General features: G+C 31.9%; 5 protein-coding genes across 13 annotated transcripts; 3 read left to right on the top strand and 2 right to left on the bottom strand.

The window, feature by feature from the left end:
* LOC109351912 (thioredoxin-like) lies at positions 1,079–3,642 on the top strand. Of its 3 annotated transcripts, XR_002108303.1 has the most exons (4): positions 1,079–1,379; positions 2,037–2,351; positions 3,122–3,192; positions 3,277–3,642. XR_002108303.1 is itself a non-coding variant. In XM_019593611.1 (3 exons), the coding sequence occupies exons 1-2, from the start codon at positions 1,181–1,183 to the stop codon at positions 2,348–2,350; spliced, it is 513 nt and encodes a 170-aa protein (XP_019449156.1). In that variant the 5' UTR covers positions 1,079–1,180; the 3' UTR covers position 2,351; positions 3,277–3,642. The 3 variants fall into 3 exon arrangements, 2 of the variants coding, with proteins under 2 accessions (XP_019449156.1, XP_019449155.1); XM_019593611.1 differs by lacking the exon at positions 3,122–3,192; XM_019593610.1 differs by lacking the exons at positions 3,122–3,192; positions 3,277–3,642 and having other exon boundaries at positions 2,037–2,565.
* On the top strand, positions 4,691–6,789 carry LOC109351911 (E3 ubiquitin-protein ligase RMA3-like). 5 transcript variants are annotated; one of them, XM_019593606.1, is made up of 3 exons: positions 4,720–4,867; positions 5,174–5,219; positions 5,819–6,789. In XM_019593606.1, exon 3 carries the CDS (start codon positions 5,845–5,847, stop codon positions 6,601–6,603), a length of 759 nt encoding a protein of 252 aa, XP_019449151.1. In that variant the 5' UTR covers positions 4,720–4,867; positions 5,174–5,219; positions 5,819–5,844; the 3' UTR covers positions 6,604–6,789. The 5 variants fall into 5 exon arrangements, with proteins under 5 accessions (XP_019449154.1, XP_019449151.1, XP_019449153.1 ...); XM_019593609.1 differs by lacking the exons at positions 4,720–4,867; positions 5,174–5,219 and adding an exon at positions 4,691–4,713; XM_019593608.1 differs by lacking the exon at positions 5,174–5,219 and having other exon boundaries at positions 4,720–4,837.
* On the bottom strand, positions 8,134–10,498 carry LOC109352180. 2 transcript variants are annotated; one of them, XM_019594041.1, is made up of 2 exons: positions 10,362–10,498; positions 8,134–9,048 (listed from the first exon to the last, which is right to left on the bottom strand). In XM_019594041.1, exon 2 carries the CDS (start codon positions 9,039–9,041, stop codon positions 8,340–8,342), a length of 702 nt encoding a protein of 233 aa, XP_019449586.1. In that variant the 5' UTR covers positions 9,042–9,048; positions 10,362–10,498; the 3' UTR covers positions 8,134–8,339. The 2 variants fall into 2 exon arrangements, with proteins under 2 accessions (XP_019449586.1, XP_019449587.1); XM_019594042.1 differs by having other exon boundaries at positions 8,134–9,046; positions 10,371–10,498.
* On the top strand, positions 13,956–15,841 carry LOC109352787 (expansin-A12-like). Its single transcript, XM_019594982.1, has 3 exons — positions 13,956–14,166; positions 14,847–15,156; positions 15,268–15,841. The coding sequence occupies exons 1-3, from the start codon at positions 14,022–14,024 to the stop codon at positions 15,578–15,580; spliced, it is 768 nt and encodes a 255-aa protein (XP_019450527.1). The 5' UTR covers positions 13,956–14,021; the 3' UTR covers positions 15,581–15,841.
* LOC109351910 (protochlorophyllide reductase, chloroplastic) lies at positions 18,339–22,211 on the bottom strand. 2 transcript variants are annotated; one of them, XM_019593602.1, is made up of 5 exons: positions 21,866–22,211; positions 21,651–21,749; positions 19,619–20,153; positions 19,016–19,374; positions 18,339–18,754 (listed from the first exon to the last, which is right to left on the bottom strand). In XM_019593602.1, exons 1-5 carry the CDS (start codon positions 21,917–21,919, stop codon positions 18,599–18,601), a joined length of 1,203 nt encoding a protein of 400 aa, XP_019449147.1. In that variant the 5' UTR covers positions 21,920–22,211; the 3' UTR covers positions 18,339–18,598. The 2 variants fall into 2 exon arrangements, with proteins under 2 accessions (XP_019449147.1, XP_019449148.1); XM_019593603.1 differs by having other exon boundaries at positions 19,619–20,150.

The raw sequence follows: 26,648 nt of genomic DNA, 5'->3' as shown, positions 1-26,648 counted from the left end.
AAAGAAGAAATTGTTGCTTGCTCGTAAAAGAAATACTTATTTATGTACCCAAGAAAAAGGGTACTTATTTCAATACTTTTATTCAAACCTAGTACTATTTAATCCTTGTTAAGAAATCGGGGTGACAATAGTTTGTCCTTTGTGTGATCTTTTTGGGTTGAATGGAAAATTTTGATGGATCGTACGTGTTACCTAAAATTATTTCTAGTTTTTAAATATTTTTATCCTTTTTATTTTCCATGGTTTAAATAAGAAAAAAATCAATTATGTTGAAATGTATCTTGCTCTTAAAGTACTTTTTAAACGGAGTGACTATTATTATAAAAGGTGAAATTTTTTGGAGACTAGATTTGGTAAACAAAATAATGCAAATAACAATAATCAAACTTAAACATTAATACCTATTGCAAATTATATATATTGACAGTGTATTGATATCCAAAATTTTCATAATCAATTCACCTTTGTTATTTTTTGATATATCAACCTCTACAAATTAAACTAATATTCATTTGATCAATTTTCTTTAGTGAAATTTGTGATGATGTGATTTCCTTTCTACATGTCCAAAACTATGCAAGTTATAATTCTATCATGATAATAAGATTGTCAAACTATTTGATCTATAAAGCAACACAATATGATCCACCAATTTGATTTTTAGATTTGGTTGGTTGGGTTTGACATCTTGAAAATGATCAACCCAAACAAATCCCAGCAAATGTATTTTAATGTGTTCATATCTGTTTTCTCCTCTCTCCTAGAAGGCCATGCTTCAAAGTTCAAATACACCTTATTACTGCTGAATAAAAAAACAACAAAGTAATTCTAAATAAAATTATGCCAAGTAAAAGCAATACAAATTATAAAATGAACTTGGACTTGTCATAAGAATGGGATATAAGAATTAGGAGTCAGCAAAATGATATTTTCATATTCGCAATGACATTTTTATTTTAAAACTAAATGTAAAAAAATCATTTTTATTTTTCTATCCCACTCAACAATTAGATGTTGGGATGAATAGAATATGAAGGTCCCACCTAATCTTCAACTCCCACATACGTTTGTATTGGTTGGTAGATTTAGTTCAATTTCAGTACTATCCAAAAAAGTTTCTTTCTTCACTTCATTTTCATCACACCCTTCTTTCTACAACAACTTCACTCCGATTCCTTCAATGGCCGCCACCCTTACCTTCTCTTTGGCAATCCCTTCCTCTCCGATCACTTTCACCCGCTCTTCCGCCATCTTTCCCAACTACTCCGCCCTCAGGCTCAGACCCATCGCCGCCACTCGCTTCGCCGCATCCCCCACTTCTAGAATCGCTCCTCGTACTGCACGCATTGTCTGCGAAGCTCAGGATACCGCTCTTGAAGGTCACCTTTCCTTTTCATTGCAAATTTTCTGCTTTAGATCAACGGGCTTGAACCTTGTGCATGTGTGATAATATTCTTCAATGATGTAACTTTATGCATCTTTACTTGAAAGGAACGTGTTTGAACTAATGGTGGATTTTGTGGAAATTAATCAGATAGAAATAGGCATTGAGATTTTGATTTGTATTAGTGTCAATATATCATCTATAACTCAAGTAATCTCCACACTAAGTTGATAAATTGATGCATGCCGCAGGAAGAACTGTTTTCGATGTTTTGTTTATTGATGAAGCTTTGGAACATTTGTTTGTTGTTATGAATGTGTGATGCATTTGCAGTGACGTACTTTTACTGTTTTACATGTCCATGATCCATAGCTTTTGTGTATTTCCTTTTCATTGTTTAAATAAGCTTAATTAAAAGATCTAGGTTGGGATAAGTATCCATAGACTCTTTGTTTCTACTAGTATTTTTCTTTTTCCTTGTTTGCACTGATTTTTGTGGGCTATGCGTCTCTTCAATTTGAGCGTTGTTCATCATCGTAATCATATTCATGTGGATCTTAATGATATTATTCTTTACACTTCTTGGGAAATTTTGCTTTGGTTTAGAGGAATACTAATTGGAGTTAAATAATTTCTAATTTGTATGATGTAGTGGCTCCTATAACTGATGCAAACTGGCAATCACTTGTCCTTGAGTCTGAGTCTACTGTTTTGGTTGAATTCTGGGCCCCATGGTGCGGTCCCTGCCGAATGATCCACCCTATAATTGATGAACTCGCAAAGGATTATGTTGGAAAGCTCAAGTTTTACAAACTTAACACTGATGAAAGCCCTTCAACTGCTACTCGGTATGGGATTCGAAGTATCCCAACTGTTATGATCTTCAAGAATGGTGAGAAGAAAGATACAGTTATTGGTGCTGTGCCCAAATCAACATTGACCACAAGCATTGAAAAATTCTTATAAGGTGATAAGTAAAGGTTTTTGTAGGAAGTAAAGCTATTTTTTCTATTAGCTGGTTCTTTTCTAAGCCCGGACAGTTGGCTTTCTCAAATACTCATCCATGCTCCTCTATATCAGTTGCAACTTTTCTACCTGTTTTCTTAGAGTATGCACCAATGTCTCCTAAGTAAATTCTTCATAGCAGACTTGAAATTGATTTTACTTCTTTGGCCTCTGTTTCTTTACAGCTTCACTGAACAGTGTTAAACTGAGGGTATAAAAGAAATTCATTAATTTCTGAAAACTTGATACATTAATTCATTGATGCATTTGGTTAAAGTAAAACACATGCATCTTTAAGATTGATTGACCCCATGGCCTTAAATGTGCCTTAGGGTGGGATTATGTATTTAGCTTTTCTCTGGTATTTAGCCAATGGGTGTTTCATGGTGATGCTATCTTCCATTTGTGGATGGATTGGTTAGCTTGGCTACTTTCATAGTGAGTTCGTGACTTTGTTAGAGGGCCAGTTTTATGGTAATTTGGAGCAATACTATTTCTTCTACAGGAACTAAGGCTATCTTGTTTGTCCCATAAAGCAGACACGTGCATCATCATAGTTATCGGTTGTTTTGATGTTTCCCCATCTCGCATATGCCTGTGACCCCTTCCCCTCTCTATACATTTGAGCAATATTTTTTGTAGCATAGTTTTGTTGACATACCCTTGTATCTTTCATCTTTGAAATTGCTCAATTAAGTATTATTTTTGTATGTGGATTTAATTCATTTGCAGGTCTATTCGTCCTCGACTAAGAGAGCCTAATTTGTGTTTAGGTTACTCGCCAAACTTGGCGCCATCATTCTGTAATCTCTATATTTGACTTATCATCATGCACCATCTTATAGGAAGTTTCTAAAAAAATGGATTTGGATTTGATATCCATGCAGGTGCGGCTAGAGAGGCGGAGGGAGAGCATATGGGTCCAAAATTTCAAAATTATGAGATTCAGCTTGTGTATATTTCTCTATTTGCACTTGCAGTTCAAATAGGAGTATCCCTGAAAATCAATCACAGATGCTTTGAAATGTTATGCTTAGGTCCCACATATTTGGATGTTTAAGTGAAGGAAGAGGCTTTTCCTTTTCTGAGAAGTTAGAAAACATAGCCTTAAGATGAAGTTAAAATTTAGCCTTTTTTAGTTTGTGCTTTTTTTGCAAAATCTCAACCAAACAAACGTGTAACTGTGTGAGGTTCAGTTACATGTTTTGGTGGAATTTTAAAGCAGCTAACATTAGTTTGGTTTTCAGTATCCATGCCAAATCTTGCTGCATTGAAAGTTTGTGCCGAATTAGTTTTGAAACTGTAAACCAAATCCAGACATTGAATACATTATTTGTTTAGCGTTTGACATTACCTACTAAATACAACATGGCACCTTTATCAATTACATATATTTTTCTGTCTTAATAAATGTTCTCACTTAGATATTCGAAACCATAATGCAATAGAGCATTTTTAGTAAAAACTATTATACACTCTTAGTAAATCAGACTAAAACTTCATGTAATCATAAAAAATGGCATGTTACTGAAGTTGAAAGTGACAAATGTGACATGTCACTTTTCCTATAATTAGGAGTATGACTGGCAAGATAGATTAATTTGAGTTGGATTATAATAGATTAGAAAATTAAATCATGGATTCATTTTTAGTCTACTTAAAATCTATTGAATAAATCTAATTGACCCACTAAATAAAATCCAATCCATCAATAAAATATTTTTAGGTATTATTATTTTATTTGAAAGAATATGTGAACTTAGATTTTTATTTCAATTTTTCTTTGTTGGTTACATCCTAATCCAACCTTAAAATCAACACTTCTAACAAATCTGAACTCATACCTAAACTCAAAATTAATATCAATAAGGTATTAGTCTATTGATGTAAAGCTATGTTACATTTCAATGACAAAAAAGATATAGGTTTTATTATTGAGAATGACACTTATTGGGAGGGACAATCACGTACCGCACGGGATTAGTTTGGATACCTTTAGTATTACTAAAAAAAGTTTAAAATCCACACTAGGATTAGATCCTAAAGCAACATATTAGCTCAACCCAAAATCAGGAAACTGGCCCAAACCTTGGAATTGAGACTCAAGCCAATATTTAATCACAATCAATTTTAAAATAATGTATTCATCAAAAACAGTATGAAGTTATTTATGTTTTTAAAATCCCACCAAAAACATAAAAACAGTATGAAGAATAATGTATTCATCAACTTTAATAAAATATAATTAATACTAATTAATTAAAAATATATTATAAATTATATAGGTGGCACCACCCCGATCCCACTCACTATTCAGTATTCCGGTAACATAACCTTCTTCCACATTTTACTCTCTGCCATTCCTTCCTTCGTAATTCATTTCTCTCGCATCCCTTTTTCTTCTTTCTTCTTCTCTCTTCATTCCTTCTACTTGTATCCATTGTTAAGATTTTTGTATTCATATCTGCTTTTTTGAAGGTACATTTATATTGTTATGATATTCGATGGCAAAGTTTTAATTTTTTTTGGTGTTTTTGTGGTCAAAATTGGATTTTTTTTCACATGGGTATTGTTTTTGTTTCTTGGTGCCCCTCTAAAATGATTTGCATGCAATGGGTTTTCATTTAGGGTAGCGTTTTCTTTTAATATGTGCAGTTTTCAATGATTGAATCTGCATTAGTTGAGTTCAATTTGTGTTAATGAATAGAGTAAATGCGATATAACCAAATGTGGTTCGAATTTTCTTTCTCAAATCATTCTTTCCATGTTCTTGAGGTAGAAAAGGCTTTTCTAGAAATTGTGCTGTTCTGATCTTCATTTTTGTGGCAAGGTTAGTATAAACGTTCTCAGCTATCATATAAATTCGACAAAGTTTTAGGTTGCCTTCCGGCTGCCTAACACAATCTTCACCTTTTATCCGGACCTATGACCGGCTATATATATAGCATCGAGCATACACGGGCAAATTTGTAAATTTTCTCAACTAAAATTGTCAATAAATGGTACCTCTTTGGACTAAGATTGTTGATTCCAATATGAGCGACTAGTTCCTTCCTTTTTCTGGGAATGGAACAACGAATGTATAACTTTAAGTTGTGGATTATCATGAAGAATTGTTAGAAATCGATTTATAATATATGATTGTGGGATTTTGGCATATTTTTCAATCATATGCATCGAAATTATTATTTCTTATGAATCAACATTGTGAATATGTTGCTGCATAACCTGAGTCTGTTAATATGCATGTGAATTAAAGGTTTGATTTGTGGATTACCATGATGAATTGTTATAAATAGATTTCTAACGTGAAGATTTGTGAAACTTGAGCATATTTTTCAATCATTTCTTAGGAACCAATATTGTGAATATGTTGTTAGATAACCCAAATCTGTTAATATATGTGATTTTGACTTAACAGGGTAACAGGGTATATTGCTGTGGAAGAAAACTCAATGGAATCATGCTTTGAGTCTAATGGAGGAGTCTCACCAGGACAACAATTGAAATTCACATCAGCCGAGACAAAAATTTCTAGTAATGACGATGGTTGCTTTGATTGCAATATCTGCTTAGAATCGGCGCATGAACCTGTGGTCACTCTCTGTGGCCACCTGTACTGCTGGCCATGCATATACAAGTGGATTCATGTCCAAAGCTCATCTGTTGAACCAGATCAGCAGCAGACTTGTCCAGTTTGTAAAACAGAGATCTCTCATGCTTCATTAGTCCCTCTTTATGGCCGCGGAACATCTAATTCACAATCTGATGGAGCCAAGCAACTCCAGATGGGTCGAGGGATACCTCATAGGCCTCCTCCTTACAACTTGAATGCTATGTTAGCTTCTACTCGTTCATCATTGAATTCACATCCTGCCCAGCAACTTCATCCAAGTTATTTCCAGTCACAATCGCGGCCAGTTCATTATCAGCAATACTTTCCTCACATGTATGGAGGTTATGGTGCCAATGGACTACCTTATCTCGGAGGAGCTGCTATGGCGAGTTTCTTCAATCCAATGATTGGTATGTTTGGGGATATGTTCTTGACAAGAACTTTTGGGGTCTCCGATGCAAATTTGTTTTCATACCATAATAATGGAAGTGGCAGTCCTAGTAGGATGAGAAGGCAGGAGATGCAAATTGACAAGTCTCTGAACAGAGTCTCTATCTTTCTTCTCTGTTGCATCATTTTGTGTCTCCTCTTATTCTGAAGACATTTTATTTGACAGACTGTAATAATGTATAGGCACATATAATGTGCAATCCTGAGTATAATGCTGTTCAGGATCTACTATGAGCTGTATGATTATGTACATAGTAGATTGAGGCATATATTTTGATTATGATTATATGGGTACTGTATCCAGTTTATTTTCTAATAAAGTGTGACATGTATGTTACTGGATGAAAGTTTATGTTCTTGATCCGAATCCAAAAGACTCAAGCCTGATGGTGTAAGTTATGCATTGGATCTTGTATATTGTTAATGCATTCAGTTTACATTCTAGAGTAATCATGCAAAAGTCTTCAATTGCTAGAATAGCAATAAGAAAGATGTAATAAAGTTGCAATTGGGATGTGGATTAACTGATTTAGCTGCAGTTTTGGTTGATAACAAAGCTCCTTGTCAATGTTTCACTTTCTTTGGAAATGTTTTGTACTCTAAGGTTTGCTGTGAAATAGGGAATAGATAAGGATGAAGCACACAAGGGAAGAAAAGGATTGCATTTGTAACTTGTAATTTTATACTAGAACAATTCTAAATCCTAAACTTTGACAGAGCTTAGAATCTCTTCGAATTAACTTTATGCATGTTAAAAGTTTACATATGATTCATATCTCCTTTAAAGAAAAGAAAATCAACACTCCTTGAAAGTAACAAATAAATTGTGATATGGAATGGAGGCTATTTATTATCTTTACATTGGTGAAATACTTTTTTGCTCTTTTTTGTCATTTCATCTGCATCATCATATTTCAATTCCTGTGAACTAAGCAAAACTTTGACTATATTAACATGGCAACCAGCCAACCACAAGCTTTCCGCAACTGTACTTACCTAGGTTGCTCTAGTTGCGGATTAAGCTTTTATTCATTTCCCCCTCACAATCATAGCCAACTTTTCCTATGCTGGTTTTCAGGAGTTAGATTCCTCTCTATGAGGGAAGTTCATTTTTTCTTTAGGTTTTAAGGGTAAAATTATAATCTCAACGTAACTAATAAGGATATAAGTGTCATTTTATTTTGTTTTTTCTTTGTTTTTTCACACAACTCTCCTCTCTATTAGTGGAGAAGAGTCTCACTCGGTTGTGTTGGTAAGCTGATCACATTAGTTCTAAATCTTATCACTTATCATTTTTATGCTCTGGAGTGGTTAGAGCATACAGCGCCAATGTATTGTGTCAAGGATAACCCATTTGTTGTGACCAACTATTTGGTTCATATTTTCTACTCTCAACTGAGATACAGTAACTAATAAACCGTTGCCTGTTGGAATATGTGGTAGGTAGATCATAATTCATATGACAGCTTGTGAGTGTGGCAAAAGCCAGAGGTAAATATGACTTGGAGTTGGAGTTACTTATTGAGAAGATAAAGAATATTACTTGGAGTTGAACCAAAATAATAATGTACAGATCAATGTCAAAAAGACACTTTTCATATAAAATATAGATGAGCTATTCACATATTGGTTCCTTTTGTGGTTTGCACTAGCCACAGTATGTTATAAAACAGAAATGAGTGAAAGCAAAGTTCAATGCAAAAACCCAAAAGAATCTACTGCAGTATTTTCCAATTGAGCTAGCTAGCACTTTTCATATATCACCATTTCCCATGCAAAATAAATTCAACCAAATAAGCAAGAGAGGTTAGAACTTCTAATATTAGTACTTAAGTTAAGCAAATATAACCGGACAGAATAATAATGAAAATGAATCAATCAACACTAAACTTTTCTTTTCAAAGATAAGTCAGCAATGCCAGCAATAAGATCATCAACTGAGACTTCCTTCAATTCCTTCCACTTCCCTGAATCATCAAATGATGATGACACCGATTCAAAGGAATTCTCTGATAGTACTTTGTCCAACTGCTTCACTAGATCATCTTCTTCAGTCGGGATGTTCAGATCCCAGATTTTGAAGATACTCTCAGATGCATGCTCCAACTCATAAGTGGATGAATCCAGATCAAGTCCCACATCAATGGTATCATTCTCCTTTAGATCTTCATTATAAGTTGGGAGAAAAGGATTTCCCATAAAAGTTAAAGATGGCTCTGGATTTTCATCATCGCTCATTTGTACTGCTACACTTATTGGGTTAAAATTATAAGTTGAAGAAGCCTCAGATGAGTCATGAGTTGAAGATTCCTGATTAAGTCCTAAATTGACACTTTCAATCTTTTCTTGGAGAATTTCAATGTCTTCTCTATCAGTACTGAAAGGTTGAGGTTGGGAACTGATAACTTCTAACAAAGCATCTTTCAGAGGGACCCAATCAGTTTCTGAAAAACTAGAATCTTCAATGAGGCAGGAATCAGCCCAAGCAAGATCTTCTGGAGAAAGAACTTCAGCCTGTCGAGAATATATGGAATTGAGAAGAAAAGAAGAAACTGAAACTTCATTCTCTCCATCTTCAACATCCATGATGGCTACAAAGTTCACAAGCATAAATATAAGCAAAAGAATAAAGCATAGTGTTGTGTGTGGATGAAACACAATCGATGAAACAAAACATAGCAACTTGTTTCATAAATATGGTAATCTTCAATTGCACAACACTCACAAGACTTCTAAAGGTATAAGATTGGTTCAACCCATAAGATATCATTCCTATGGTGAGCAAAACATTAAAAGAGCTACACATAATTCATGAATGCAATTTGGCTAGGAAATCCACAAAACAGACAAGCACATATCACTTCAAGTATTTGAAGAATCAAAGAGGATGTGAGTACTGCCAACTTCCATCAGAGTATCCATTCTCTAACAACTGAATTGGCTTTGACAGGTTCAGTTGAACAATAGAAGAATATTAACCGATTTATCATCATAAGTTCACACATATAACAAAGAAAAATAAAGAAATAAAATGTAGAAAATATGTCAAACCAAAAATTCTAATTTTGGTTGATCAAATACAGTTTGACACATGATGGAAATAATGGATGGAAGAACTGCACATTTCCTATGTGAATTTTAAGCTGCAAATGAGCAAAGAAAAAGGTGAATTCTTCATTACAAATAGATAGATACATCACAGAAAAAATATAATCCTGTAGCTATGTAGCAAAATGGGCAATTCTACTTCAGAGATAAACAAAAGGACAACAGTTTTAAGACAATACTAACAAAAACCAACATCATCATCAACAACGAAGCATTATGGACTCGTCTACGTGGAATACACCAGGCTCAATCAGAAAACAAATTTTCAACAAATTCATTACGAGCAAGGACCTTTTAAATGGTTAAGAGATAGGACATGATAAGAGAATTCCATGGCCAGATTAGAACCTAATATATGCTATCCAACCCTCATAAAATCCCTCGTAATCTATAATTGCGCAAAATTACAATTAATTGCATAGTCACTGCCTCATAGTGCCCTGTGTAATGAAGTGACTATATATGACAATTAGACATATGACAGAACCTCCTAAGCTCAATCTTCTCCACCTTCGTTTTTCAATCTTCTCTAATATCACAAATGCACTAATAGTTTCAACTCTATACCAATTTTAAAAAAGAAAGAGTCATAAACAGAGAGAAGAAGATAAATTTGAAGAACAACCCATCATTAATTATGAAAATGTATAAACAGATTATGTTCCCAACAACCAAACACTGCAATTCAAAACCTATTTCACTGTACAATCACTCCAACGTCGAATGAAGTGCAACAAACCTAGAAAACTGGAATCAGAAATTTCAAATTCATAAAAAGAAGAAAGAGAGAAGAAAACCTTTTTTTACCAAAAAAACGGATTGCCGGTGCGGTGAAGAAAGGAAAACCTTGGGAGACCGAGAATATGTAGAGACGGTTATTCTTTAGCTTGCTTGTGGTTAAAGCCTATACGGGCAGAAAATAGAGACAGAGAAGTTTATTTCACAAAGATAAGTAAAAAAAAAAATTAGTGTAGGGATTTACACAAAGTTAATATATATAGTTAAGTATGATTGTATTATTTTTTATTATTTATATTACTTTTTATGTTTAAATAGTTAAGTATGATTATAGATAATGTACTCATAGTATAAAACACACACTCAAGAGTTTATATATTTTTTTCTCAACAATAATTACCATACTTAATAGTGTTTTTCATCCTTATAAATGCCTTTATTAATTTGATCTTCAAGAAAATGAAAATACAAACTAATACTTAATTATTATGAAAAAACAGTTTCATAAAAAAACACTAAAAAAATTAATTTAATCATCATATTAAAAATTTAAAACTTATTTATTTTGACTCTCCAAAAAGTAATCTATACAATTGAATTTATTTTTGTTCTCGTAATTTTACAATGTAGAAACTCCAAATTTATTAAGGGTTGTTTAGTCATATAAGCTCATTGACCTAAGATGGATAAAGAGATAAAAAAATGCACAAATTAGATGTATAAAATGATGCACTGAAATTGCACATCATAAAAAACAAGAACTAATAGCTAATTAAGCCAAATTCATATAGTAACAATAATACACTAAAGGAAAAGTTGAATGGGGTGAATCATTTTTGAAAAAACATTCTTACAAATAACTTGAAATTTATGAGAAATTTTATATTATATCATTTAACGCTTATATAGTTATCTTGTAGAGCAGAAGATAAGTCAAACATTTCGCTCCCAAGTTCCACTAAAAAATAAATAGTTTTTAATTTTTTATGAAGAAAACATGAAAGTAGAGAAATTTAAAAGGCTAAATTGTGAAGCTTTTCTTCTGGCTTCTCCTTTCATTCTCACCATCCTATGCACAATCATCACTAATGTAACTGCCATTGTCAATACCACCTACTTTCCATCCCTAACACCATCGTTCTATTCCTATAAAAGTGTACATATATAAAATATTTATAAAAGCGATTACTTAATTTTTTAAGTGTATCTATTTATAAGACATTTAAACTAAAAATTATATGTAAAGTAGTAATTTTTCTTCATTTTTTATATTATAAGTTGCAACCCTACTTTTATTTAATATTGCTCTTTAATTAAAAATCATTAAAATAACAAAAAATAGTGATAATCAAATCTTTTAGTACGAGACAAATGAGAGAAAAATACTGCATAGAAAATATAAATCGTCTTATAAAAATAAAGAACATTAAAATTTTCTAAATAATGTCTTATAATAAAGATCAGAGGCCAAAGATACTAAGAGAGAGGGATAACTTTTAACATAGTAACTAAAAAACCATTTTAAAGGCAATTTATTGAAGATCAAAGCTACCATGACACATTTTACACATTTTATACATGTGATTAATATCTTAGTTAGTTTGTTAAGTTGTTACTTGTATCACAAGTTATCTTTGTATTGTGTATATAAACATATGACTTGTAATCCTATAATCAATCAATGAAGATTCACAATATTTATTTTATACTTTCATATTATTTTCGCAATGTGATATCAAAACTTTCATCCTGAAGGTTTTGATTACCGTTGTACATTTTCTACAATAATTATTTTTCTCTTCCAAGATTCAACAAACAAGAAAATGGAAATTGAAGTGGTGAAGAATGATGCAATAGAAGATGAAATAAAATAAAAAGTCCAAAAGGGAATGATGAAGGAAACAATGATATCCAAGATCTTGTGTTTTCATTTCACAAGGCTTAAGAGAAGGTTCTTGAACAATATACATTTGCAAAGGATTGGTTGGAGTGGAAAACACTTTGTAGCAACAACAACAATATTGTTCCAACTACAAAATTATATGCCTATGTCAAACCACCCTCAATTGAGATATCTTGTAGTGGAACTAAGAAATCTTTGAGGGCACCAAAAGCAGTAATAGTCCAAAGTTCTCATGCAGAAACCGAGAAGAATGCAAACATCAATAATCAAGAGAATAAGATTCTAGCTTCGGGTAGTGAAGCAAGTTCATCACACAAGGTAAACCAAGATGGATAAGAGAATATGGAAAGCGAAATTAGAGGCTTTACAAAGATACAAAGAGTCGGTCTCACCAAGAAGATATGTAATTTCTTGAGTTCTTTTTCAGACTCAAATAATCTTCCAACAATGTAAAACCATGGGAATATGATCAAGATTTCTGACCAGGAAAATAATCAAGTGGTTGAGAAAATCCAATCACATGAGGATCGAGATTCCGATCCATCACATTGTTATCAAATCAAATTATCAAGTTGGAGTCATTAACATTTACCCTTCAGCTTGAGGGGCTATTGGAGATCAAAGCTATCATGACACATTTTGCACATTTTACACATGTGATTAATATCTTAGTTAGTTTGTTAAGTTGTTACTTGTATCACAAGTTATCTTTGTATTGTGTATATAAGCACATAACTTGTAATCATTTAATCAATCAATGAAGATTCACAATATTCATTTTATGCTTCCACATAATTTTCGCAATACACTTTTGACAGTTTTAATGAAAACACATATTATATCCCACAATATGTATTACTATATCTATATATCATAAATTATAATTGGTCAGAAGAATAATTAATAATTATATTTTTAACTTAAATATATTCTTTAACTAACCATAACATATATTACAGGACAAAAGATGAAGATTTACTACTAAAACTATGCATCAAACAGTTTATTAAAGTTAGTCGTATGAAGATATCAATATACTTGTTAGAGACTAATCTATTGTAACTACACGAGTAACACTTGGATGAAAGAAAATCATAATACCTTGAAAGGAGTTAATCATTCCTTTAAAAATAAGTGCAAAAGATCATTGCAACAAAATAAAAGTTAGTGTAAATAAATTGTAGATTTTTCGTCATTAAAGTAATAAAGTGCTTATCACATCATTTACTTGTAATATCATGAAGGGAGAAAAAACTCAGATAATTTTTGTCCTCAACTCGTCTCTACACTTCTTATAAATTTTCTTATTCTAACGGTACTTTGATAGTAAATTTTTCCAAATTATTAGATGATAAAACATATATATTCTCTCTCCATATAAATATGTATATAGTTTTCTCAAATTGTTCATCATTTTATTAACACGTCTACTTCCAAATTAAGTAAGTTTTGAAAGATGGATGTTTACTTTTTTCACATAATAACATATGGAGTAACCTGACAGAGAAGTTTCGAAAACATTGTTGTGGGTACAGGCCATTGCATGTGCTTCTTTATCCTTTTGTCCCAAAATTCCTTCGTCCAACAGTACTTTTCTTCTGTACTGCATAGGACGTGAAGAGAAACGCGTTTTCATAAAGATCAAAATTCCATCAAATTAGTTTAATTAAAACATTCAATTTTAATTTATATAATCACCGACAACCGCGTATTATATCTATAAAACCAACCACTTTCTCCTAGGATCATCCGCAGTACTTGCTTGTTTGAAGAAAAGCAATTAAAAAGATAGCAAAAGCTGTTTGTTTAGTGAGAAAATGAGGCATCTTGTGATTTATTCAAGTTTTCTTTTGTATATTTTGTTTGCTCTCGCTGCATTTAGAATCCACGTACAAGCTAACGGTAATTGGCTTAACGCTCATGCAACGTTCTATGGGGCCAATCTAAGTCCCACTAGCCTTGGTAAGACTCATTGTTATACTAGTAGGAATCGTAAGTTATGTATGAATATTAGTTTACATTTTATTAGTGTGTGAATTTGGATCCCTAGATCAATGTGAGAACATTGTATTTGGGTTAATTAGTTATACGTAGACTCAACATAATGAACATATAGTTGAATAGTATTTTAAATAAAATAATATGTGAAAATTTTAAAATTTTAACGATTCAAAATTTATATTACTTTTAAATTAGAGAATATCTCAGCTCCATCAACATTCAATTCACCTATTTTTTTAATAATAATGCAATACAATAATACAAGTATACAATACATAACATACATTATATCAACTAATTGTGCCAAATGTCAATTATAAGTTCTCCATTACGAAGTGAACTGCACATACTACCGATATACCATACACTTATACATGAAATTCAGCCTTCATTATTCCTTGCTTATAGCATGAAGCAAATATTTTGTTGGATGGGGATCATTTGGTATACCCACCCAATTAAAAAATTAAATTTAATTATAAAGATTAATTATAGTAACAAAAATTAATATTTTTATATTATTTTATAGTAATAGAAAAATTATAATATATGGGACAGAAATTTTTTGGGACTATATCCTATTTTGTTCTTTATTTTGGAATTGAATTTTGTGTCTAATTAAATGTTGCATAAATTTCCAGGGGGAGCTTGTGGGTATGATGATACCTTCCATGCTGGTTTTGGGGTGAACACTGCGGCAGTGAGCACCATGCTTTTCAGAGGTGGTGAGGTTTGTGGTGCTTGCTACCAAGTGATATGTGACTACAGGTTAGACCCAAAGTGGTGCCTTAGAAGCAGAAGTGTGACTGTAACTGCCACTAACTTTTGCCCTCCAAACAACCATGGAGGGTGGTGTGACCCTCCTCACCATCACTTCGATATGTCTATGCCTGCTTTCTTTCGCATTGCACGACAAGGCAATGAAGGCATTGTTCCAGTCCTTTATAAAAGGTAAATAATAAAAAGAAAACTGTTTGAACTAAATATATACTTGGTAGCATGAAATTTTGATTGGTCCATGAACTCATAATTTTATGTGTTCATTTACATGATGAATTAAAGGGTGGGATGCAAAAGAAGAGGGGGAGTAAGGTTCACGTTGAAGGGGCAATCAAATTTCAACATGGTGATGATAACCAACGTTGGTGGGAGTGGAGAAGTGAAAGGCGTGTGGATCAGAGGATCAAGAAGTGGAGCATGGTTACCATTGCACAGAAACTGGGGTGCTAACTGGCAAAGCAATGCAGATCTCAGAAACCAAAGGCTTTCATTCAAGATCACATTGGTTGATGGAAAGACACTCATCTTTCTCAATGTGGTTCCTTCTTCTTGGAGATTTGGACAGACTTTTGCATCCAGGAATCAGTTCTTTTAGTTAACCTCTCATGATCTGTAAAATAATGACATCAAACATATATGTCACAACCATGCCAATTTTATAAGGCTGGAGTGGAGGATACATATATCTATATATATTATATATGATATTGTTTTAGTTTTTTTAATTGATATTGTTTCAGAGATCAATTCAATAATTCAGTAACTACTTTATTTATGTTCTGCATGTGCAGAATCAAATGTGTGTCTGTACTTTGTTAATTCTCCAAATGTTGGGAGAGTTATCTATGTTTATGCAGAATCAAATGTGGGTTTTTACTTTGCTTATGCTACCTCCCTTCTTTGTTTTAGCTGCACAGCAAGTCAAACTTAAGCTTAGTTCATTAAAAAATGTATTACTTTTAAACTCAATTTGTGTTCAATATAAGTTATTTTTTCAGCTCAAATTCTATACTCAATTTGAATTAGTGAATTGATTAATTTGACTCATCAATTCAAATTGATTTAGTTTTGGTAGGAGTTCGTGAACTATTTAATTTAAATAGTTAAATTATTTTGTCAATTTATCAATTAGGCTCATTTTATTTATTTAATATATATAAATTTAGAAATTATATATATATATATATATATATATATATATATATATATGATAAATTTGTTGTTAAATTTATTCCCATATAAACACTAAACTTACAATAGAGCTAGTAATGATAAGTAATACTATATTATCGTAATAAATTTTCCTAATAATTCTCCTAACCATAATAGAGTATCCATATAACTTGTAAATCAATTATTAATAAACAATAAATGAAGTATCACATTATGACATATATACTTTTTTGTGGGCAGTGACGATGCTACATGTGTTTCAGGGTGTGCAAATGCACACCCTGAAATTTAAAAAAATAAATGTTTTATCTCTTATAACTTTATAAGTCTAAATTTTATTTGTTTTGTAAACAATATGATATAACTTGTGAAAACAAATAATTACTAGTGTGTAATATTTGTACACTTATTTTGTGTAAATATTTATACACAATCAATATTTTATTCATTTGTATTATTTTATTTGAGGAGTTAATGATTATAAAATATGAATGATAAATTTATGGTGTATAAAACTCATACACAGTAGTGTCTACAATTTTTCTCTAATCATTATTGTGTTGAATTATTTTACAAGATTATGGATATGTACCTTAAGAAACTTCATGATCGTTTATCCGAGACAATTACTCAGTTACTTCTTTGTATGTCTTGTTTGAGATTAGTAGATTTCTTCTCTAGTTTTGGTATGGCAAAACTGACCGAATCTGCAAAGTTTTATCCACATGATTTTTGCTCAAATAATTTGGTAATGTTTGATAATAAACTTGAGATTTAAATTATTGATATGCATAACATATTGTGTTTTCTTTTTTGGAATGAATCAATAATCTTTATGATAAGTTGGTTGAAAGTGGAAGACACATTATTTACTTATTAGTTTATCTTCTTTCAAAGTTAGAAATACAATTGCAGAAAGATTTTATTCAATGAAAATTTTAAAAAATAAGTTGCGTAATTGAATGAGAGATACATGAAAGAATGATTGTCTAATTTCTTATATTTAGTGAGAAGTGTTCAACAATATTGTCAAAGAATTAATCATTCAACAATTTCAAAATAAGAAATCATAGAGAGATTAATTATGAAATATATAATTTATTTGATGAAATATATTTAAATTTTGTAAATTCATTAATATTTTCATCTTTTTATAATTGAAAATATTTATTATTTTAATTTTTAATATATATTGTACACCCTACCTCTAGATCCTAGATTCGTCACTGATTATGAATAGGATGATTAGTAAGATATATCAATTTCCTTGACTATATGCTGTTAATTTTCTGAGCCATCCATTAAATTTGAAGAATTTCATAGCAATTAGCAGGTGAGTTTCATTTTTCTTTTCCCTTAATTTTATCAAATAAAAAATAGGATTTTGTGCTAGACAACCTATTTGGGCCTGTTTGGATTGTTGTTTAACAGTGTAAATGCTAAATGGGCTGTCTGATAATAATATTGGATTTGCTATGTAACAAAACATAATAAAACCACTGAGGCATCTCTTTCTGTTCATGTTTCCTCTTTAACTAGGCCACAAGGTACTTTCTTTTCTCCCCTCTATTCATTTCATTCATTGATTAGTGGGTAGGATTTCAATTGACTCTAGATGAGACGGGTCTAGTTTATTTTGTGTTATATAACTTTAATTTTTGGTGTCTCCATTTCTATTTCGTTGGTTTTAAGGGACAAAAAGGGTTTGATTTTAAATTTTGGTCATTCCTGTTTTGTTAGACTTGTTGTTGATTATTGGAGGTTCACTTATTTGTTATCCAAATTTCATAAAGCTGGTTCAAAATTTTCAGTTTTATACATTATTGGGTGAATTTCTTTGTATTTGGATCCTCTATAGTGAGCAAAGAAGGGTTTATCAACCTTAAGATCATTTAGTGGATTGTGGTCATAGTTCACTGTGATGCTACTCGCCATAAAAAAAATAGCATGTGTATTATGTTCTTTCAGCTCGTTAATGAAGTGACTGAAAGTAGTACACTTATTATGTTTTTATTGTGATGAGCACTACAGAAACGTAAATAACTTCACTTATTTTTTCTTATTTTTGTTCGTAAATGAAATCAAAAGCTTATATTCCACTCCCCCCTTTAATGCCTACATAACGTTGTATATTGGAGATAATTAACTTCTGAAGCTGAAGCATGTATGTCAAGCATGCCCATGTGAGAGAATTATCATTATCAAATTATATCGTTGAAATTATGACAAACAATTCTCTTGAAACACAATTGTTTCTCAAAAACTACAAGTGCTTTTAGCCACATGGTTTTGTGATTCATTCACGGTGCTCATCAAGGCAAAAAAAGTTAGCAGCTACAAAGCATCTAACGAACTAAACAGAAAAGGGTCTTCACTCCTGTGAGATGTTATTTAAATCCATGCCAAATATCTCTGAATCAACATGGATGCTGTAAGGTTCTTAGGCCAAACCCACCAGTTTCTCACTAATTTCCCAGACCTTGCGAGCCTTTGCCTCATCACTAGCCTCCTGGGACAACTGATTTTCAAATGAAGCAGAGTTCTTGTTCCAGCTCCAGTAAACCCCAGATTTTGTTAGGCTTGGATCACTCACAACCTATATTAGAATATAAAAAATTCACACATGAAACATAAGGATATTGGAAAATACATCCATCATAGAAAAGTTAGAATAATGCTTCTTACACATCACACATCCTTTGACAGTGCATCTCTTAAATCATGGGTATGTGACAAAATTAGTATATAAATATGGAGAAAACGAGGTAAACCAAATTGTAATCACAGGGTAAAAGTTCTGTAAAAAATGAAGCATTTTTACAATTTATAACCATGTTTAGAGTCTCATGGCTATTACCTGAGCAAGTCTCTCTCCTGCTTCATCCTCTGAGACAAAACCTTTGGTTATGTACTTTTGGAATGGTGGGAACAGAATTCTGAACAAGGGAATGTGCTCCCTGAACAAGCCTGTTGTGGCAATGCAACCCGGATAAAGGGATGCAAATGTGATCCCAGTTTCTTCATGGTATCTTCTGTGGAACTCTTGCATGGTGAGCATGTTGCAGATCTTGCTATCCTTGTATGCCTTGGCACCATCAAAGTTTCCACCATCTATCATGGATGAAGTGTTTAGCCCATTCAAGCCTCCAGCTAGTCCCCTCAAATCACCAAGGTTAGCCTTAGGAGGCACATTTCCAGCCAATGTGTTAGTGTTTCCTGTTTAATTTACGCAATCAGCACCAAAATGCAGCCTAAATATAAAAGGTGTTCCAAGGTGTCTTGAGATGGGGCTGGGAAAGGGTAAATATATGCAGTCTTACGCTGCATGCAGAGAGGTTGTTCACAGGATTTGAACTTATGACGTTCAAGTCACAAGCCAACAACTTTGCCATTGCACAAAGTCTTGGCCTAAATATGCGTAAAAAATGGAATTCAAAATAAACATATTATTGAATTAGACCTGTGATTGAGCCAACAATGATCATGCGCCTAGATGGGTAATCGGATTTGTTCAGGTCCTCGAGCAAGAGACGTGAAAGGAGAAAATGTCCAAGGTGGTTTGTCCCAACACTGAGCTCATAGCCGTCAGCAGTGAATGTAGGTTCCCTAGCAGTCGGCAAGTAAACTGCGGCATTGCAAACCAACACATCCAGTGGCCTTCCTGATTGCCTGAAATTGTTGACAAACTGACGGACGCTATCGAGAGAGGCAAGATCTAAATGCATAATGGTGTAGTTTTCCTTGGCAATGCCAGCAGATTTTGCAGCTCTTTCAGTTTTGAGGAAATCTCTGCAGGCCATTATTACATGCCATTTTCCTGTCTCGGCCAGAGCCTTGGCAGCGGCCAGGCCCAATCCAGAGGAAGCCCCAGTGACCACAACACTGCCCTTCCTCAAAGTTTTCTTGCCCTCTGGTGCCACCCTCGTGATGGCTGGAGTTGCCGTAGCGGCTGTCTGGGCCCTCACAGCACCAATTTTTTGCTGGAGTTCCCTCTGCTTAAGAGGAATAAAAAAATAGAGGAAGAAAAATTTAGAGTTTTAGACAATTAGCCTGAAAACTAACAGGGGATTACAGGATATTTTGTATTTTGTAGTCAGCTATCATATTTTGATATTTACATAGCATGAATGATTTGAATATAAATAACTAGCTACCAGTATCTATTGCATGGTGATCAGCAATTTTAATTGATTTATTGGTAATTGATTAACATCTTCACAATCATCAGATAATACATGCTGATCACAAGTTATTTGCATGCTGATCATCTATATATAAGTGATAAGTGTAGTACACAGAAAATGATGTGAGTATAATTTTGCTTTTACAGTTGAACTTGAAAATTGTTAAAGATCAACTATCCATGTTTAGCAGGTACTGTTAAATTATCAGAGGTTATTGGATTCCTAGTAAATACTTTTGCTAAAGAAGACAATTTGATTATGGCATTGTGGTTGTTGGGTTTTGACTTTTAACCAAGGACTAACATTTTATGTTGTGCAAATGACTCATAGGAAGAAGGAAACTTGACTGTGTAGTGATCACATCCAGGGTGTGGTGGCAACCTCAGAAGCACGGATTTGTCGAACACTCTTGCGTGTCGGTATCTGACACATATCCGACACGGATACGCTCGAATTTGCGAAGGGTATCCGTAGAGTATCCAAAAAATAAAATAAATTAAATAAATATCAAAGACACGTATCATATTCGTTTTCTATAGGATAATATAGATTCGTTCTCAATAAAATATGATAAGATAAATTTGTTTTCAATAAACACCAACTTATTTAAAAGTCATAAAGACTCATACCATCACACCACATTGACCCTCCGACATCACCGTCAATGAGGAGATGAAATTGATACTATTTATGTTTCTAGGGCTACACAATAAGCAATTTTATGAATTATTCTACTATATTTTTTAGTTTTGGTACTTGGAATTTTGGAGGACAATGATTTTCAATTTCCATTATATTTTTTACTTTGGATATTTTGATTTACAATTATAATTTTATTATATTTTATGTGTTTTTTATTATTTTACACACGTATCCTTGAAGTTATTGTATCCTATATTTTAGAAAAAATGCATGTGGATGTAATGGATATGTATCGTACTCGACACGTATCCGTGCTTCAGATGTGGCAACCATGGTCATGGATCTACACACACATCAATACGCAACAAAACACGGTCAGCCGTGTTGGACACCATGATAGTGGTTCGTGATGGTGCTGGCAGATTTCTACAGTGGTGTATATGTTTTTAGGTTATGTATTGGATCAAGTAGAGGGCAATACATATATGTCTTATGTATACCCTAAATGCACAGGTGTAACAGATTGGTAAACGCTCAACAATATTTAACCTGATAAACTTTAACATCATGCAGAGTCTCATAAACAAAAAAAGTGAAATGAAAACTTTCCCTAGTAAAATGTCTCAGTGAAATTAATATCCTCTTAAATAAGTAGAAACGATTTACCTTAGACCTCAGTGCATAAGAATTGAAGTCAGATTTGTTAGTATGTGATAATGAAACACCAAAAAGGATAGTCTCCCTGAGAAATACGCTGGACTTTCCCTGTTAACATAAAAAGACATTTCCCAAAAACTAAATTAAATTATCTCTTATAGAAGTGCTTAATCAAAAACATGAAACAGAGACAATATATTTCCTAAAGGTTAATTGAAACATACTTGTTTAGGGATGGATAAAGAAGCAGGAACCAAAGAAGTGGCCATGAGAGCCATTAGAACTTTAGTTGCTTACAATGTTGCTCTTAAAACAAGCTAAGGTTGTCTGGTGAAAAAATGGGAATGCCCAAGTGTGAATTGGATGTAGATACTTGAAAATGAATTTATAGAGTGAAGTGTATGTTAGGACATGAAAGAACAAGATAGTTTCCAGCATGTGACACCACTTCAAACCAACCAATGAGGTTTTGAGTTTTAGATTTCTTATGATATTTCCATTACTTTATGTTAGGATATTGTGATTCGTTGCAGACAACAGTAGCAGCAGGTATGGGATGTGACTCTCAATATTGAAAGAGACTGAGGAATGGTGCTACATTCTGAGTGGAAGATAAACAAGACCAGACTTCTTTTGTCAGCTTTGTAGGTAGAAAAGGATATTGTTATGGTTACACTTTTATTAGTCATTTAATATTTGTAAAAAATAATTGAAATTATGATTCATCAATGGATGATTATGAAGGACAATTCCGAAACTGTGTGAAATTATATCTTAAACCAATCAAAACATGTATATCATTTAAATAAATATATTTATTATTTTTCTATTTTAATTTTTATATTATTAATTCATGACATGATTTGGAATATGATTTGAAATAACAATTTTTTGTCAAATTATTAAACCCAGGATGTGCTATAATCAATCCAGTTGGTCAGCTCTTCGGCAAGCCCCTATCTATCATTACTTTTTAGAAAATTTATTTCTCTTAAATATAAACTACTTTAATTTATAGGTATCATTTTATAATATTATATCAAATATACATCTTAATATTTCAATATCTTAATTATTTCTTATATAATTTAATAAACCTTTAATTTTCTCATGAATGAAGTCGATAATTTTAAAATACTGCATGTTAAAGTTGTGATGAAGGTGCCATGCCTAAAACCAATTTGATAACATACATATATCTAGCTAGGAGGGCTTAGTAAGGTTGGGCTTGGTCATTGTTCTTTGGTGTGGAAAGGCTTTATTAACTAGTCTCATTCTTACAAATTTATTCCCCATTTTTAATGCATAATACCCTTCCATTGTACATATTGTGACCAAATTCACATATGGCATAAGTGACCTTGGTGATATATAGGTAAGTTTAGTGACGTACATGTGATGTGAAAAAGGAAAAAGCAAGTTCATAGCTACTTCACAGAATTTTGGATCCAAATAAACATATAAACGTAGCCACTGCAAAACGGGAGCACATTTCCCACTTTTTGTATCACTTAATGTATCATTAATTTTGATTGGTTGAAAAAATTATTTAAATTAAAATTGTACTTATTAAATATTTGTTTGACTAATCATATCTTTTGATACATGGAGTGAAATTATAAATATGTATCTGAAAGATACAGTTTGAGAATCCAACCTAAATGTTAATAAGGTTACTTTTTGAATTTCAACAAATTCTAGAAAAAAGTTAATTATATCCAAATATCAATTAAACTAATTTTTGAATTTAAATTTAGACTTTAATTTGATTAAATATAATGTATTTCTTCATTTTAGACAATTTTTTATTATTATTATATTTTATTATGGATATATAATTTGATATATATGCAAATATTTTGTTAATTATTTAAATATACATATATATGGTGAAAAAATTATCAAAACAATGATAATATAAAATAACATACAAATTGTGACGATAAATAGTTTGTCCTTCTAAATAAATATACGCAAATAGAGTATCATTGCAACGAAATGTACTATCTAATTTTGGCCAAGGAAATATCATTATATAGTATACAATTGAACAAGTATGTATAAACAAAAGTTATAGGTGAGCAGAAACTGTGTTTGGTTAGGTGGTGATTGTTTCTTACTCGATCCTAAAATTTATTGGGTCTAATTTTTGAATATGAGTTTACATCTAATAAAATTCAATGATATCCAAATTTAATTATGGTCGGTCCAAATTGAGTGAATGGATATGGAAAGGTCCTACCCTTAAAAGAAATTCTCTTTTGTTTCAAAAATGGTAGAGTTTAACATTCTATGCTGGTCCAACCCAAAGCCATGAGCTTTAATCCATTTTGAGAGAGGTTACATCTGGATTGGATGAAACTCAGTTCAAATCGTTTTTTTATAATCTCAAAATTACATTTATTCAAGTGAAGTCATGGTTGTTGTCACAAAATTTGTATCATTCGATGTACTTCATATTTCTTATTGGTTAGGAAAATAATATATGAATTTAATATATATTAATTTTATATTTTTTTAAAAATGAAAATGAATGGATACATATCTTAAACCAGAAGATGTGCTTCCTATTCATGTTCTCTCTTCTTTTACTCAACCAATTCAAACTCTACTCTTCCATTCAACACCCACCAATCTTCTTGCAAGCTGTTCCATTCAAATTCCCACCAACAACCAAAGTTTGTTCAACAATCAATCATTTTCTTTACACGGTCAGACATTTAAGTTTAGGTTTAGTTTGATGCAATCTTTTAATTTCGATTTTCATAATATATTAAGGTTTAGTTGTAAATTTTATCTGTCACTTTCTGTTTTATAGAACTATTGTTGTGGAGTTTGGATTTCGGGTTATTTTCATATCATGTCAATTTGCTATTTTTTTCGTAAGCCTTGTTACGTTGTCTATTTTATGGGAAAATATACACGTAATCAAAGCTACATGTAATAATTTTCTAGAAAAACACATGTAACCTTAGATTACATGTGTATTTTTTCAGTAAAAAACTTAACTACCATGTGATGAACCAGGTCATGATTATATCGATTACAAAAAATGATGAGAAGGTGAATGTTGTTGCAATGGGTTACGAGGAGAAGAGGATCTCCATGATGTATTCTTCTTGTGGCCATATGAATAGTATATAATGTCAAGTAGGTGTTAAATCTCATCTCTCATGCAAGGCAACGTAATTTTTAATTAGTTAATATAGTAGTTTGGATTAGGGAGCCTATTAGAAATCAAGGGTTTTCATGATAGTGTGCACTCAATCATTGATAATTAAAGTCTTTGTTTTTCTTATTTCTTTTGTTTTTTATGTAATGATCTCTATGGCACTAAAGAGTATCTTTACCCCTAATTAAGTTGTTGTCGTATACCCTTATTTTTTTTTTATTAATCAAAAAATACAACATCAGCACTAGGGTATATTTAAGTTTGACCAGTTCACCTGCTCAATAGTTTCATTATCTACTAATTAATATACTAATCTAAATCCAGATTGTATAAACTTGTTTCCCGACTTTCTGTTTCTCCTTGCTTTTTGGGTGATTTTTCCTTTAAATAAAACTTTGACTTGCCATTTATAGGAGAAATCTCGGCAAGCCACATTCATAACAGCTAAATTACAATAGATAGCTTTTTATTAAAATCATTCCAATTAGATGTTTTAATCTTCTCATTCTCTTTAAAATTGATATTTTCAAAACTCAATTTTTATTTATACTCTAAATTCAAACTATATCATTATTTACTCCTCATATTTTTCACCTCATAATTCTTTATTTATTTTATATCCAGTTTCCAATGTTTTCGCCTGATATAATTTTTGAACCGCACATTTTCAAGCAACAGTATACGAAATCACGATTACAATTGAAGTAAAGCAACATACCTACATAAAACTGGAATTCTAACTGCAAATCAATATTCAAAAAACGTGAATGTGTGACTGTTGGGACGAAATTATTAAAGAATTAGGTACCCTGAAATATTTATTTCTTCAAGTGATGTGCGGCATCTCGAAACCTTTTTCTAAACCATTGAGCTACTGCAATCTGGCACTGCAAATTTGCACGTGGCATATATTATAATTCCTAATTTTTATCACTATTTTTACAAAAACCTATGAAACGAAAGTTCTGAAACCCTGTTAAACCAGAAAAAGTATTTGTATTAAGTTTAACTCGATTAAACAATTAAACTATCTGGTGTGACTGAGGCTTTATAAATAATTAATAATATTATATTAAATGTAAAGTTGTATATAATTAAAAATTATGTATAATTGTATTAAAGTAATATATATCTTTATCTTTTTTGGACCTAAAACATAATGTTTGAGTGGTGTTCTATTTTTTTAAATTTTTAATTGAACTGTTTGGTTAACAACGGGCTAATACTGTTGAATCGCATTTAATACAATCAGACTGAAATTTCTCCGGTTCAAAGCTGCTCAACCTTAACTCGGTTAAGATTGCAAACAAAAATCATTTTCAAGTTTGGTCAAAGATTAGACCGATCGAACTGTCTGATCCGGTCCGATTCTAATCACACGGAACACACTATTGACCACATTGCAGCTCTTGTATATTCTTTTATATTTTTCTATCATATCTCTTCTACACTAAACAAAAAATCCAATTAAAAAACAAAGAAAACAAGTTTTCGTTTGCGTGTGTATAAAACTCGTCAAAATGCCATCCTAGGTTACCTAAAAAAATCTCGACACATATATATGAAAACAACTTATTTTTGTTAATTGTAATTCAGTTTGTAATAGAATTAGAAAGTTTCTAGTTATAGAAAGTCCAGTTAGTTAGTAGTTTTACTAATTTTAGAAAGTAGTTGGAATACATTGATGTATATATAGTTTGTAATGCTTGTGATGAATATACATTGATTCTTTTTTTCAGAATCTAATCCATATACTTCTCTTCCTCTCTTGCACGAATTCTTCTTCTTTCTCTACTTTCTTTCTCTGTTTTGCTCTCTGCAACATTGTTGCAGTG

The sequence above is a fragment of the Lupinus angustifolius genome, chromosome LG07 (genome assembly GCF_001865875.1).
Source record: "Lupinus angustifolius cultivar Tanjil chromosome LG07, LupAngTanjil_v1.0, whole genome shotgun sequence".
NCBI classification, from domain to species: domain Eukaryota; kingdom Viridiplantae; phylum Streptophyta; class Magnoliopsida; order Fabales; family Fabaceae; genus Lupinus; species Lupinus angustifolius.
This window is presented reverse-complemented; position numbering and strand designations above follow the sequence as displayed.